General features: G+C 41.8%; 1 protein-coding gene across 1 annotated transcript in view; it reads right to left on the bottom strand.

The window, feature by feature from the left end:
- The window catches only part of CNTNAP2 (contactin associated protein 2), a 1,208,535-nt gene that overhangs the window by 26,649 nt on the left and 1,164,982 nt on the right, over window positions 1-16,904 (bottom strand). The window contains exon 22 of the mRNA XM_074892371.1: window positions 2,720-2,950. Coding sequence (XP_074748472.1) covers window positions 2,720-2,950 — 231 coding nt within the window. The remainder of the gene's footprint in view (window positions 1-2,719; window positions 2,951-16,904) is intronic.

Raw genomic sequence — 16,904 nt, 5'->3', positions numbered from 1 at the left:
AGATCTATTTAAAATGAAATAGGTGACAGAACAATAAAAATTACAGATAAAAACATGTCTGAAATGAGAAATCCTGTACCTATTGACTGCTGCTTTCAAAGCCATGTTCTTTGCAACTGCTGCTTTTTTTGCTTTAGCACCACTAGAAGTGTTTCTGTGAATTCCAAAAGAGTCTTTTGTCTTTGCCCCTTCAGCCATCTTAGTGGAGTAAATTCACACTGAGAGTACAGAGACTGTTTCAGCTCTGGAGCCAGTGGGAACCATTACTTCCACCTCTGATTTTTCGACCTTCTCTTTCAACACAATTTGTGTTAGAAAGTCTTCGAGTAGTGTTTGGGAAACATAAAAAATCCTCAGTGCAAACTGCCAATTTGCTAATGCAAAGTGACACTAAAACCAAACATTTTCATTTCCCAGTCATCAAGATCATCTGTGTGTGAGGTTGCACAGTCTACAGTATATGTTTCTCCTGAGACTGAAACAGAGCTAGCTGTGTCAGACCACCAGAGATACTTTTACAGAGACTGAGTTGTTCTTACCTGATACTGAAAAATGAGTTGCTGGTGATACCTCCTCTTTGTATCATGGAAATGTCACCCAGAAAGTCAGGAATTGTTCACCCACACCTGAATGTCCTTTCACTCCTGCCCCAGTGAAACACCACCTCCTTGCTGTGAAATTTCCACCGTAACTCACCTGACATTGTTGCTGCCTTCAGTGTACAGCAGTCCCTTACTAGAAGTCTTTAAAGCAATATGATATTTTCCCCTTAACTGCTGCGGAGCACTGGAGAGGACAAGAGAAGGTGTCCCTAGCTTCCAGTCCTACTAAAGCTTCTCATCACCAAAATGAAAGGGGGTCACTCACACTCTGGCTGTCCATGACTGAAACAGTCAAGTCAAGCCCAGCTATGGCAATGGGATTTTTTTTTGCTGGGTAGAAGTTAACAGACAGCTTGAGCCAACATAATTGTATCCTGTACGTTCCCTGATATCCTCACACTGATTCCATGAGTGAGTACTGCAATTAATCCAGAAGAAAATATATAAATTTGTAATCTGTCAGGTGAACAAAGTTGAATCAATTCAGCAGAAGTTTCAAAGACGAGACTGAGCCAACACAAGGACAAGTGTAGTAGCACATGGCAAGGACAAACAGGACCTCCCTCTTTTAACACCGGGAGCTACTAGGAACAGTTCAACTCTCTTGAATAAATCCCACCATAGTCTTTTACTAGCTTGCAGTCAAATTATCTGTAGGAAAAAGAAACCAACGAAAATTAGCAACCAAAACCCATTAGCTGCACAAGATTCACAGCAGCAGTGCATCCTCAAGAAGTTTATGGCACACTTTTTAAAGACATGAGTCAGCGAGGTATCCTTCAGTAAAGGATATGTGCTTTTATGGAAACAGGAGCACGGAACATAACCTTCAGGTACAAACTGACCTATTAATTTCAGAGAAGAAAGGGACTACTAATTTGTGATGAAAAAATTCATGTAGGAGATTGCATATTATAAAGAGCGAAAAAGACATACTGAAATCTTACAATGGCATGGCAATAAGGCAGTGACAGGTTTTAGAGCATGATACTACTTGTATAGATGTTTGGGACGCTCAGACCTGGAATATCTGCCTCTCCTTACAAAACTCTGTCCTATTTCTCTACTGAAGAAGAGCTGAAAGGAAATGTGCAAGGAGTTGTTTGAAAAGAAAAAAAAAGTCCAAACCCCAAAGGTGTGATCCTGGCACATACTTCTAAGACAGACATATATATCTGTCCACTCTCATATAAAAACTGGCAGATAGAGGCATCCTCACACACAACAGGCAAAGACTAATTGGTATCAAAACCATTATCAATGCATTTTTTCCTCTAGCATTTTAATTTTACACCATTGTAAACCCATCAACTTTGTCAGGACAGGTTTTAATTTGCACCATTACAAGTGAAATCAGAATGAGGACAAAATACAAGAGAGAGGTCAACATACACTTGACCCTATGAGTCTAAAGGGAACAGATTTTTTTTTTTAAAAAGTATTTATCTGACACCTAAGAAGCAAAATAGAAAAAAAACCTCAAAATTGAGGCACAACGTATACTTTCAAAGACTGTCAGTCACAAAGCAGGATAAGATTGCTGGGATCAGCAAATTGTTTTGGCTTTCCAGCATTTTCAGCATGAGATGAATGCAGTCATGACTAATGGTATTTCCCATTAAATATGGCCTGAGGAAAGCAAACATTTCAGAAAACAAATCAGCACTTTATATAAATATATTTATGCCTAAAATTAGATTTACCTTTTTTGTATGAAGCTGACTACAATCTACTTACTTATTAGGAATACAGCATAAGAAATACTACTGTACCTTATTTATCTGTACTTACAACCTTTTGCTGACTACACACCCAATACTATGGAGACAGTGCTGTCGCAGCAGCTAGGTCAAAACTCAACATTCAAATAGTGTAAGACTTACGGAAAAGAAAAATGAAGTAGAATATTAAAAAAAGGCATGGAAAATATCCTGTAACCGCATTTAGAAGTGGTGGCAAATCTCTTGTGATACCAGCTTTGCATTTCATACCGTGATTATAGACCTACAGTCATCTATCAATCACATCCACTCCGTTTTCTTTTTCCTTACAGAGGGTGGATGTATTTCTTCTCTGAAGTGCTCTGCTGAGCTAACATGGCATGCATCCCAGCTTACCTGAGTCTAAGTGCCACGGATCGGTAGCGGCTGACATTGGTGGGATGGTGAGTGGAGATGCTCCACAGTTGGATTCCACCAGTTCACCTTGGATGTGGACGTGAGAGGAGGCGTTGGTAGGTCTCAGAGCAGCTTTGAGCGGAGCAATCTGGTTGAACTGTACTCTCGATAGGCAGCCAGTGAATCCTGGGGTGTTGTATTTATATATGTCTTGGTCAATCTTCCCAATTTCTATGGGAAAATAAAGAGGAAAAAAAAAAAGAAGATTTATCAAAACAATTCACTGCTTTGGAAAGCACGGTTGTTCTGAACACTTGATTCCCAGAGCTCAGTTCCCAAGTGTCTCTCTCTCAGGAGGCTGAAAACATGTCAGACCCTGCCAGGTTTCTTTACATTTCATTACAGATGGAAACCTTCAGGCCTTGCTGTGACTTGGTTTCACTGCTATGCTATCATTAAAATGAAAGGCTGGCATGAGGAGTCATCAGAGAACAAAAGGCCAGGAAAAAAAATCTTTTCCCCAAGAAGAGCTGGCAAAAAAGAAGGTAGAGGGACAGTCATCGCCAGCATCCCCCTCCTTCACCCTGACCCGTTGCCCTCAGTTCCCCTTGGTGGGCCAGGACTACTCCTGTTCACTCCCGCCCCGCTCCTGTCTCCTTGCCAAGAAACCAAGTGTCCCTTTGGCCTGAGGTGGAAAACCACCCCTCTCCAGGCTCCTTCCTTCCTTCCCCTGGCAGTGGTGAGAGATGGCTGGAGCCCACCCACCTCTGCTGCAGGCTGAGGAGCAGCATGCATGCTCCTGCACCTCCGCAACAGGGCCTACACTGGCTGAGAGCCTGTGGCAAGTCAGTCATTTTACAACCTCACTGCTGTGGGCTGACAGGCCAGCTGGCATCCAGGAGCAGAGAAGGGGGTTCTGCCATTGCTCTCTGAGACAGCTGCCATTCCTCAAAGTCACCCCACAAGTAGATTTCTCTCTTCTAAAATGCCAGTTAAAATGATCACAAAATGGTAGCCATAAAACACGGCATAAACCCTTACTACCTAGGAACTTGCAGGCTGCTCACGGCTGTTTAATACTGCCAGGACCTGTTGTGACAGCCTGAGTCACACCGAAACAAAACCAGCACTCTGTCAGCTGGCTGCGTTAGAGGGGGTATTAACATTTCAAAGCCTCGACGCAGTATCTAATATAATATTTACATAGCAGTGAGGAATCTGGCTTCCTTTCTTCTGTGGTAGCACAATGTAAATGAAAATCACAACATGGCAGCATCACGTTTGTGCTGTACCAGGGAGCATTGCTCCAGAGACACCGAGATGTTTCACACTGCCTTTCCCTGGGTCAGCAGGGATAGGAGTTAATGTCTGGCTCTTGAAGCCAGTAGAAAAAATCCCACTGAGCCAAGCAAAGCAAAAGATGGTATCCCAGGGATAGAGAGCAGGGAGTAGTCCCAGGTTGTTCAAAGGCAAGTTTTTCAGATAGGAACAAGGAAAATGGTGTTTCTGGGAAAAAAAATGTATATAAATCACAAGATATCATCATAAAAAAAGAAAGGGTTGTCTTGAGAGGTGTGAGGAGAAAGAAGGAATTTCATTGTAAGAGTTTGGGGAAGAACTGGGAACCAAACCATGCCTGGGTTTGAGTTTTGCTACCAAAAAAATCAGATTGGAGTTATTAGAAAATGCATTACAAACCTTTTGATGAATCTGTGTTCAGTCCTAACCAACCGAGGATCAATTATATGAGGTCTGAGCTGCTGACTGGGCTCCCTAAAAACTACCATGATACATATGTCAGTGCTATTCCTAACAGTACTGAGGGTTTTCCATCAGGGATACATACAAGGAATTTCAACGCTACAACCCAGGCAGAGCATTTCACGTATGCTTTTTTTTTGGGGGGTTTGCACCTTACGTTGGGTTTGTGTGTGGCAGGGTTTTAGCAGGCAAGGGGGCTACAAAGATGGCTCTGGCCAGAAGCTTTTTGAAGCTCCCCTGCTCCAAGTCAGACCCACCTCTGGCCAGGGCCGAGCCAATTAGCGATGGTGATGCATATTTAAGAAGGGGGAACTGGAGAGGAAGAGGAGTTGTGAGGGAGATACCTCTGCAAACACTGAGGTTAGTGGAAGAAAGGAGGAGGAGGAGGGGGCGAGGTGTGCCGGGGAGCAGAGACTCCCCTGCAGCCTGTGGTGAGAGGTCAGGCTGTCCCCTTGCAGCCCAAGGAGGTCACTGGTAGAGCAGAGACCCTCCTGTAGACCATGGAGAACCCCACGCTGGAGCAGCTGGTCGCATGTGAAGGAGGCTGGGACTCTCCGCACTGGAGCAGTTCATCACTGGGAGGACTGCAGCTCATGAGAGAGTCCCACACTGGAGCAGTTCGTGAAGAGCTATGGGAAGGACTCATGTCAGAGAAAGTTCATGTAGGACTGTCTCCTGTGAAAGGGATTCCATGCTGGAGCAGGGAAGAAGTGAGGAGTCCTCCCTCTGAGGAGGAAGGACCAGCAAAAACAACAGGTGATGAACTGACTGCAAACCTCATCCCCTGTCCCCCTGCACTGCTGGTGGGGAGGAGGTAGAGAAATTGGGAGCAAAGCTGAGCCTGGGAAGAAGGGAGGGGTGGGGGGAAGGTGTTTTTTAGATGTGGTTGTATTTTACTCTGATTGGTAAATTAAGTGTTGGTGGTAGTGGTGTTCAAATTAAATTGCTGTTCTTTCTCTTTCCCAGTCGAGTCTGTATTTTGCCAGTGACCATAAATGGTGAGTCATCCCTCTCTGTCCTCATCTTGATATCCTCCAACCTTTTGTTTTATTTTCTCCTCCCCCTTCCTGAGGGGGAAGGAGTGAGAGAGCAGCTGTGTGGTGCTCAGTTGCCCTCTGGGCTTAAACCACGACACACATTAAACATGGGGGGAAACCGGTGGAAACTGGACAAATCTTGAGCATGATTAAAACAACTTTTTTGGTTTTCACACAGAATTAAACTGTACCTTTTCTGTCTTTGCAACCATATTAGAATGCTAACCGCAACATTTAAGTCCCCCCTACACCTAGCATGAGGACAAAAAAGGAAGATGCACAATCTGAAAATTATTTGCATTAGATCCTTATGTGATTCACTGTACAAGAACGGATTTTTTTCTATTACCCTCATTTCCCTTTCCTTCTCGTTTGAGAATATCCGTTCTCTGCTGGTGCTTATCCAGCCTGTATCAATATTACAGCCACATTTCACAAGCTGTCAGCAACTGTCACTGCAGCAATGTGGAAACATGCTCAGGACACAGCTAGACTAGCTTAAATGCATTAAAATCATTGTATTAGTCACGTGGGTCTTTCATCCAGCTCTCATTTCAGAAAGTGGCTTGACCAAACAGTTAGCATCATCTCTTTCAAAAATTTGATAGCAAGTAAAAAAACTCCCACAGGCGTCCACACTTTCCATAGTTAGTAGAAAAGCTGTACAAAAGCCAGAGTTTATGCATCTGAATGCTGCTGGTAGACCATAGCACTCAGACAAGGTTCCTATTTGACCACAATATTCACTATCTCTTACTTCAATAAAATATTCATGGTATATTCAGTGAATAGCGGCAATTTTGAGTAATCATTATAATCTACGGAACAATTAGAAGACTGTATTTCTCTTTAAACACTGTAACCACTGTCAATAGCAGTTTAGTGATTACCTTTTTTCACCTTTTATATATTCTGTGGAACTTCATGCAGCAATGCTAATAGCCTCCCACCCACAACCCTGAATGACAAGAACAAAAATCCATGAATATGATTGTGCTACTTTAGCAGCTTCAGCACCATTCTTCTCTAACCCCATGAATAAGTGATGGATACTAGATCCTGAAAGAATTAAAGAAAAAACCCCCAAAACCCTAACAAGGGACCTTGCTGAAGACCTGCATTTTTGTTTAAAACTCCACAAATGATGGTTGCGCAGGTCACTTCATGCAAATTTACCACCAGCTTGCATCACATCAGTGCTGAAACAAGATGGATCGACTTCTATGACTCTGAACGTGTTCCTTCCTGCGCGCGTCCCACGGGGCTCAGCACACCGACACTCTCTGATGTTAGGCCATTATACTTTGCCTCCCTGTGTATTTGAGCCTGCTATAAACCCATCTCAGGAGAGTGTAATGATTATATAATGAAATACGCCTTTGTTGTCATGACTAAAATTCAATTTCCTCCCTATAACAAAGAGGGGAGAAAAAGAAAAGACGATGACATTCACATTATTTTAAAAAGGCAAATGCACAATGCAACTACTTTGTATTGTTCTATTTTTCAGCACATAAGCTAGTGAAAAGTCATATAAATATTGTAGTATATAGTATCATCATTACCTAATAGCAACTTAGTATTGCTGCTTTCAGATCTGATGCAGCAATCTTCTGCTGGACCCCTACCCACAAGCATTTCTGTAATTAAAGTCTTCCAAAAATACCACTTATAGGCCTTTTTTAACTTCAGCTAGTTTTAACCATTTGCTCCCTTGACCACATAACCTGATGAAGACCATGAATACAAGACAAAGACCATTCAGGTGAACCCATTCCAGCACAGATGCACTGCAGTATACAAATCCTTAACACTGAACATTCACACAGCAACTACTCAACTGCCTACCCAGATTACTTAAACATTTTTAAAATGTATATAACTAGTTCATAGTATACTGAGAACCTCACAGATGTTGCCCCATGTCTTGTGTGTTATCATTCACTGAAGATACGCTCAACATTAATTACTTGTTATTTATTACTTGTTATTACTTGCTATTACTTCTTTAACAGTAAAAATATATAGGAACTTAATCCTCAGTTACTTGTTTTGATTTCAGGGCTTACTTCCCACAGCTGTGGCAGAAGCATGCAACACAGTGATGAAAATAATGCTGTATCTCTATTGAAAATTATATGCTACTACTGAAGCAGCTCTTTTCCGCCTACATGAAAAGATACAAAGAACATCTATTTTCAAGCATGCCTATGACAAAAGGCACCACCATTAATGAATACCCAACAAATTGAAATTAATTATTCTATGAATCTAGAAGAAAACAAGCAAAAATAAATCATATAGAGGAAAAAAATGTGGCTGGACCTGTGCGTAAGTAACAAACGTACAAGTAGCACAGAACAATACTAATCAGTGTAATTAGGTTATCTGTGTTTTAAACCTTTCTGCCCTTACTACATTAACTGTAGATGCAGAGTTGTGGCCCCTGCCTAGACACTACTGCAAGACAAACAAACAGTTTGGTTCAGATTGCCAAGGCTGACCTAGTTAGCATGCATCTGATGAGCTACTTGTAGAAGCAGAGCATTGCCAAATATAGTTTTTATCTACTTTCTCTCTCACTTCTCTACTTTCCATATTATAGAGTAGCTCAAAGGGCCACAGCACTTCTAATAGCACAGAAAGTTATTGTACTGCTGGAAAGGTCCAGCTCTGCTTAATTCCATTTAGTTTTTATACATTCTTGCAGCATCACTTAGAAAGACTAGAGAAAAATAACACCCTGATTTAGCAGAAAAAAAGATGATGTGTTTTGTCCCACAGCCTTGAGCAGGTTTTTTGATAGATGAAACAGAAATGCTTTGTACTTATATAAAGTTCCCCATGTGAGGATCCTAGAATGACTCGCACGTACACAGGGCCCTACAGCACAAAGCCAGACAATCCAGCACAGTACTGTGCCATACCAATATAGTAAAGCCACGTGTGGAAATACTGCCTCGGACTGTGGTATGCACTGGCCTTGGAAAGAGGGAGAGGAGACAGAGTCAGCCATGAGGGAAGACAGAAACGCTCCACTGAAAATCTTTGTAAACCTACAAAAACTATTTTTATAAAACAAATATGCTGAATATCTTTTCTATTCTAGCTGATTGTCGTGGTTTGAACTCAGAGGGAAACTGAGCACCATGCAGCTGCTCACTCCCCCTTCCTCAGGGATGGGGAGCAGAAAATAAAGCAAAAGGCTTAGGAATCGAGACAAGGACAGGAGGGATGACTCACCCATTATGGTCACAGGCAAAAGACAGACTCGTTAGGGGGAAGAAAAAAAGAACATAAATTTAATTCAGATACTAAAACCAACTACACCTAACAGACAGAGTAGAACCGTGAGAAGCATTACATCCTAAAAACACCTTCCCCCCACCCCTCCCTTCTTCTTTGGCTCAGCTTTACCCCTGATTTCTCTACCTCCTCTCCCTCAGCAGTGCAAGGGGGAGGGAATGGGGGTGCGGTCAGTCCCGCCACTTCTTCCACCTTGGGGCGGGGGGACACTCCTCGCACTCTTCCCCTGGTCCAGTGCAGGGTCCCTCTCATGGGAGACAGTCCCCCACAAACTCTCTCTGACATGAGTCCTTCCCACAGGCTGCAGCGTTTCACAAGCTGCTCCAGCATGGGTTACTCCCATGTGTTGCAATCCTCCCAGCACCGAACTACAACAGCTGGGGCTTCTTCCCACACAGTCCCGGACCTCTTTGGGCGCAGCCCCCTGCTCTGGCATGGGGTCCCCCACGAGCTGCAGGTCGGCATCTGCTCCACTGGTGACCTCCATGGGTGCAGGGGCACAGCCTGTCCTCTCACCACGGGCTGCAGGGGGGTCTCTGCTCTGGCATAGCTCCCCCCCTTCCTCCTCCTTTCTTCCACCAACCCCCGTGTTCGCAGAGGTGTTCTCCTCACAACTCCCCCTCCTCCTCCCAGGTTCCCCTTCTTAAATACAATATCACAGAGGCGCAGCCACTGTAGCTAATTGGCTCGGCCTTGGCCAGAGGCAAGTCCAACTTGGAGCTGGGGGAGGTTTGAGAACCTTCTCACAGGGGGCCACTGCTGTAGTCCCCTCCCCTGCTACCAAAACTCCGATACACACAAACCCAGCACATTGATATGTATATTTTTTACTTTATAGGACTCTGAAATGTAGATCGATGCAGAAACTTATAATAAATTCTGAACCTTGCACAGTGTTCAATACATACAGAGAGGATCAAGGCATCTATTTATTGCAAATTATGTTCCATTAGGAAGGAAATGTAACAGAACTTGAAGTGCAGTTTGTGGGTATGCACAATGATGTATGTAATAAATATCCAGTTGTGAATTCCCTTAAGAGTTTTCCAGTGATGCCCTTCAGAGTAGAAATAAGGCATAGCTAAGGGTACTTCTAGCACAGCAAGGCTCTCAGTAAATTTTATAGCCATCTAGCTCTTTCTTCTTTGATAGCATGAAAGTTGTGTCCAAAGTAGCACATAGCAGGGCAGGAAGAAGAAAAGCATTATATACTGGAGTGATTTTGGTTGTGACAGAAGATGCCCTTTAAACAAAGGCATGTCTCAGCAGTGCAACCAAAGCCCTTTCAGTTCAATTTACTGAAGACTATTTCACACAATTTACACAAGGCATGGTTAGAGTTTTACTTTGAAAATGGTGAAAAATCTAGCTGTTTCGATTTAGGACAATTTATATGTGCCCATTTACGCCCAGAAATACAACAGGTTAATGATTCAGGAAAGAGAGTATCCATATCAGTAGTGGGAGAAGTCCAGCTTTGCCACAGGGCAGTGTTTTCTGGCTGAACTGCCAGGATCTCTGCTACTTCACTTCAATTTTAAGCATCCATTCAGCAGGTAGATAGAAGGCAATCCATTATAAATCTCTATAACCCTTTAGCTAGCTGTACTAAATTGTGCCTAAATTATCTCTAGATAGTATTTTAACAGACTGCACAGGTGAATTCACCAATTCAATTAAATGAACCACTAATTGCTTTTGGGTCAACCTTAGGAATAGATTTGCTCTTCGAAATAAAGCACCATGTGCTCTCTTGTCCCCTGTACTCAGAAGGGTATCTTGTTACCTTACCCACTGCTCAAAGATCAGACCAATCAGCATCTTAAGCATCTCTCTGTTACTGCGTTAGGCTCCACAGAATAGCAAGCAGTTTAATCTCTGCTGAATGGAAGCTATTGATTTCAAGAAGTCACAGTCCACCAAGATTACTAAAGCACTTTCTCTTATTTGCAGTATTTGATGCCTAGATGAGCAGTTCCCTGGCACATGCCTATACTTGAGGATTGGCATGGTGTGAAAAACCTGAGAGAATAAATTAGCTTGAATCCCATACAGTACACAGTCATAGGGAGAACTTATCTGGGGTGGCATATAACTGCTAGACCAAAGCCACAGGGCTAAAAAGTCCATGTCAGAGCAACTATACACCCAAAAGGGGGATAACACCAGACAAAGGGAAAATCACATTCTGACACATTGCCTGGGTCTTCTGATGAACATCTCCAATATGAAGATCAAGCACCTGTTTGCTTACTGGCTGTTCATACATTCTCTGTCCTAAGATCAGCAATTTGTATAAAAATGCATACTAATACCACTTAACTGTGTGGATACCACGTGCAGTATCAGGTATGTTAAACACTCACAGTACGAATGACGTTTAATGAGCTGTAGTTAATGTAAAACTGCAAGGCACGTATGGGCGCTGAACTAAGCTACTGTAAAGACTTTCTATGGCCCTCAAACTTCCCTGGCTTTTCATTTCAGTCTCTGAAGTAAAATTCAGTAAGTGGTACCAACTGAGTATTAAACAACAGGACCTTTATTTTGTCCATTACTCAAAACTGAGCTAGTACATATTGCTGTCTGGATACTCATACCGGTGGAACAAGATGCTTATTTACCGAGAACTTGTTACAGGGGTGCTGGGGGCAGCAAAGGGGTGAGCAGCCCCCGAGAACAGGGACCTGAGCTTCACAGGACCCAAATGCAAATGACTACCAACTGCTCTTCATGCAAAAATTCAAATCCCATGTAGCAGACACGCTTTTTTCAGTCCACAGGTCTGCAAGGGCCAGACGGTATCCAGATGCCTCCCCACGCTGCCCAGGAGCCTGCAGGGATGGAGTATATGTGGTGAGAAGCTGCAGGGTGGCCTCCAGCCCCCATAGGGCCGGACAGCCATCCCATCGCTCCCCCTTCTGGCATGTGTAATGAGAGACTCGGCGTCCCCATGAGCCTGGACCCCTGATCAGATCTCGAAGTCAGATGCCTTCAGACATGCCTACACCTGATTGCTTTCCAGAACCTTGAGGTACTGCCCACAGTATGGCCCTATTGGGTGACGTGGTCCTGCCGCGGCTATTTTAACTCTTCCTTTGTAACTTTATGTTACTTATTGTAAATTTGCCAGTCTTCTTTTATAAGAAATAATAGCTTGTATGGACTAATTTTGTTTAGGCAGTTTATGTCTAGACTGACAAACTCACTGACCACCCACTGAAACACAGAGAAGATGCTATTTGTGGTGTATGAAGCACTGTGCCAGAAACCAAAGGAAACAACATTAACCCAGCAGTGCCAACTGAGTGTTGCACAGCAAACACATGGTGCTTTCATTTGCTGTCTGACACTTAAGAAATGGCCTTATCTACTGTGCAAGCAAGAGAAAAATTACTTATGAAGACTGTAACAGCTCAGTGCATGTTTCAGTTGCAGCAGCAGCTTTATCAGTGTTGCTGAAACAAAGGCCATTTCTTTATGAAACATTCCCTATACTTTCTGCCAAGCTAGAAATGACCGAACCAGGTGAAAAATACACAGGATTAGAGAACCTGAGCCAGCCTGGAAGCTGTGCTGTGGCCCTGGAGCACTTCTGAAGCCCAGTCCCTGGCGGAGGAGTTACGGCTTTTGGGTCACACTGTAATGGAGACAGTAAATCACCAATGTGAAATGCGCTCCTATCAGAGTCCCATTATTGCAGAAATAATAAAGACTAGTGCTGGAATGCAGCTCCTTAGTCAAAAAAGGCACTGTGAAGAATGCTATGAAATGGAGATGTTATTTGACAGCAGCCCGGTTTCACATTCCCACAAATGTGGGTTTGAGAAGAAGCTGGATCTTTTTTCTGCTCTTCTGTACTGATGGTATAGTTACTGAATGTTTTGAGATTTCATATCGGATGTACGATTTCCTGGAATTTTCCATTTTAAAATTTCATGTGTAGCCAACAACAGCTATTATTCAGGAATTCATGCTGCCTTTTAATAAACAGGGAATTAGCTGATGCTGCAGGGTTCTTAGTAACTGCATAGTAAACCCCACAAAACTAAGGCCAAGAGTAAGAGTGAACATTACTCTTTCAAGGAAACAAGTATTTTCTTCATATTTTGCTACTGACTTGCTGTATAACCTTGAGTGAGTCACCAGATATTCACATAAAACTCTCCCCCTCCCTCTTAGTAGGAGACAGAGAATTCCCCCTATCCTCTAGTTGGGATCTGTCTCACCTGAGATGTTTTCACATCTAAGTAAAAAAGGTATGGGCATTGCTTGTAAATATGAAAATAAAATGAAGTATTTTTTTTAAACACCCTGAAAGTGTCTCATGACTTTGGAAAGGTCACTAACGGCAGTGCAGATCGTATGGCACATTTCCATTGATAAAAAAGAAAGCTCTCCCAAGGGTAATGGTATAATCCAAAATCAAGGAAAAAGAGAAGAAATACTAACTTTCTAGAGACCATCTGTTGCCAATGAACGATATCAGCATGCAGACATCAACTGGAAGTCTTGATTTTGGCAGAAGTCTTTGAATGTTTCCCCTCAAAAGTGGACCCTGAGAAGTGTTCAGCTGGGGGCAGAACCTCAAAAGGCAGTTCTCAAAGAAAAACTGCTAAGAGGTATCTGACGGTTAGCTTCAAGAACAATTTTTTATCCTGCCCCATCCTCTATCCTCTTCACATGATGCAGGAGCAATGGGATCATTGGTTGAGGGCAGCGGGAGAGCCACCACCAGGTGTTGCATCCACAGCAAAGAATTAAAAGTTTCATCTACTTTTTGTCTGCAGGCAGGCTCTACCCAGAGTGAGAGGAAGAGGATGTTGGGGAAGGAGAAGAAATTATATAGCTGAAATTTCTTTCTAAAAAAAAACCCAACCACAAATCTAAATGCCTGACAAAACAACGAAATAATTTTATCATCACAGATATCACCATGGGAAAAAAAAAGGTGTTATCACAGACAAAACATCCTCAGAATTAGCTGCAACACTGTATTTCAGCAGGATTTATAAGCCCATTCTAATTTATGCTCATGATAAATAATCTTCACAGCATCTTTCATAACCCTTAGTGAAGGATATAAAACACATACGGAGGGATAGCATTACTATGCAAAAGGAATATGCAGTTTCATTCACATGGTTCGTCCAAATATGATTTTATGTCTTACGGAGGCTGGCTGCAACGTAACTCAGCAAATGTTTTTCAGACCAGAAAATAAATTAATAAATACTCAAATATGACTCCTACAGCCTGTAGTCAAGCATAATGTGTCTTGGCCAAACTCCAATGCATTTAGTTACATTGTGCTTTTGTTAACACTATATTAAAAAAATATAATTTCAGTCTATTACTTTGTAGTTTAATGGGTACCTTTCTATGACTATCTCCAGATGTCCTCATACCACGCTTTGTGTTCTATATCACCAGCCTCAAATACCTTAATAAAACTGCAGTTTCATCTGAGAGTGGGTAGGCTGAAATTCCCTCTCTTGCCTTCCTCCTCTCTTGCTCATCCTACTGTCTCACTTGGAGATGGTGAAAAAGCTAACCATTTGAAGGAGATTCATGGTATGCATCTAAAACTGGAAAATGATTTTTCAGTAAGACATTATTTTTTCTCATATACCATGTATGCCTTATATTAACCTTGTGTATTCTTAGAAGTTTGGGGTTTTTTTCAATTAAAAAAGGTAAGGATCTGCAATCTGTTAAGAAACCACTTTTAGGGATGTTAGTGTCACAAAGATAAAACTTCTTCATCAGTCCCACATATTTTTCTTATTTATTTAATTTAAAAGAAATTAATGGCTATTGCACCTATAGTGTTGGATTTCAGTGCAATGTAATATATAAATAAAAGTCTTCTGGGGACTGACATTTTCAGAAGAGATGCACACTGCCACATTATGAACAAGCAATGACCTTTCAAGTAGCGGCAATTTTAATTCAGTTATCAAAAGCCTGAAAATAGCAAGTGAGTGAAAAGCAGAACGCCAGCAAGAATGTGAATGCTATAACTTAGTAGGTCATTTTTCTTCCAATATTTTAATTCTGTTTGCTTTACTTCTTCATTTGGAATTTATTTTTTCTCGGATCAAAACATCCACTTCTCGTACAGACTATACCAACCTAGCTGTAGTACTGAAAAATACCATTTATTTTAACAATTGAAAAAATACTGTAGGACAGTGCAGGGAAAAAGAATCAATTTCATTTCTCGGAAGCAATTTCTTTTATGCTTTTTTTCCCAGTATTGTATGCTTCACAATTTGAAGCTGAGCAATTGACATTTGAACAGTCTCTATTACATCTCAAAGTCAATGATGGGGTTGATCATTGCTAAAGGCTTTTGCTTCTTTTCTTTGTTACAAGTCTGCATATGTGAAATGCTCTTCTGTATTTCCTCTGCTGGAATATGCTTATGTGCAATAAATGCACTCCTGAAAAGTATTACTATTCGATGCACAATGTCAAATTATCATAAAAATTTAACAGCCACATTAGATAGATCAATGACTTATCTAGTTCATTGTTCTCTCTTCAAAAAAAAGGTGACTGATAGTAGATGATTCACAAGTAGTATAACAGCATGGAGCATGTAAAATGATCCTCTCCCAGGATACCTTTTCAGATTCCCATAAACAAGGGTTTTAAACCTTTCTGAGATGAAGGTTGCATCTTGCCTGTTATATTTAGCTACCAGCAGAATTATCTCACGTGAATGTGTCCAATCTTTTTGGAAACCATTAATGCTTCTTGGCCTCCCCAGCATCCCAGGCAGAGAGTTCCAGTGCTGAACTGCTCACTCCGGGACAAATGACCTCCTTCAGCTCATATTAAGGCTACAGCCTGGCAAACTAATTGAGTGTCTCAACTTCTTGTGCTGTGGAAAACACTGCACACCTCCACTGTTATAGGGCTGTACTGTCCAAAATTCAGGTACATCAACTAAATCACCTAAAAACAGAGCTCTCAATTTTTAGTTTAAAAGAAGCCTCATGCCCTTTAGTCACGAGTGGCAAAGCCCTGCAGAAGATCCTCTCCACCTCGAGACAGTGGAAATCATGATTCCATAAAGAATGGAACGTAAAAGCATTACACCACGATCTGGAAACCAAAAGTGCTCCCTCATTCAACAAATACACTGGGGATGAAAGAAATAGGTGTGGTTTGATGCCAGTCAACAAATTTCACTCCGTGAGAAACAGTAAGGAAACATGCTTCCTTTTCCAGTCCTGCAATCTCAGGTTTAGTATGTATAGTTTAACTGGACCGTTACTGCTTTTCAGATTAGATGCAGAATATTACATGCCAGGCATCCTCGGTGTGCATATTTTTGTGATGTCTATGATTTGCTCACCAACAGTCTTATTCAGTACGTAATGGTAACAGACATTTTGACAAAAAAACACAGAGCTGGGTGAGTGGAAGGATGATGGAAGAACAGGACCAGACAACATGCAAAGGACTAACTCAGTGACTACCTTAGATGGTGTAAACTGAACACTTCCAATTGGCCTAAATCAAACTGTGCACTACCAACATGCTTTATTATTATTATTACATCCAAGCATGGAACAATATTCTGGAGTAGTGTCTTGAGGGCACAATGTCATTTGCAGTATAATGGCTTTGTTAACAAGCGGTAGCAAGTGCTCCCACCCAAATACTGAAATGGAGCTTTGGGTGTTTCTAATCTCAAACCTAATGGATTTCTTTGGAGGGACAGGGAAACCTTTGATCAAGCTGCAATAAAAATAAATATAAAAAATATTAGAATTGTAGCATATCGTTATGCTTGCTCTAGCATAGAAATACATTAAAACTGTACATTAAATTAGTTCAAGATGCTATACTGACAAGAAATACTGTCATTTGCTTTTTTTCTTAAATCTTGTACTAGATTAAACAGTGTCACATCAGCTGGATCAGGAAGCAGACATGTCTAACAGGACTGCTTATTAACTTGTTTCTTTTACAATCAGTTCGTATAAAAATAAACAAAAACTTACAGGTGGGTCGCAGCATCAGTGGCAGGAGATGATCTAAATCAGACTGCCCTTCTTTGTCCCCTT

This window comes from Strix uralensis, chromosome 1 (assembly GCF_047716275.1).
Source record: "Strix uralensis isolate ZFMK-TIS-50842 chromosome 1, bStrUra1, whole genome shotgun sequence".
Classification (NCBI taxonomy): domain Eukaryota; kingdom Metazoa; phylum Chordata; class Aves; order Strigiformes; family Strigidae; genus Strix; species Strix uralensis.
The sequence above is the reverse complement of the archived record's forward strand: the minus strand, read 5'-3'. Positions and strand labels throughout refer to the sequence as shown.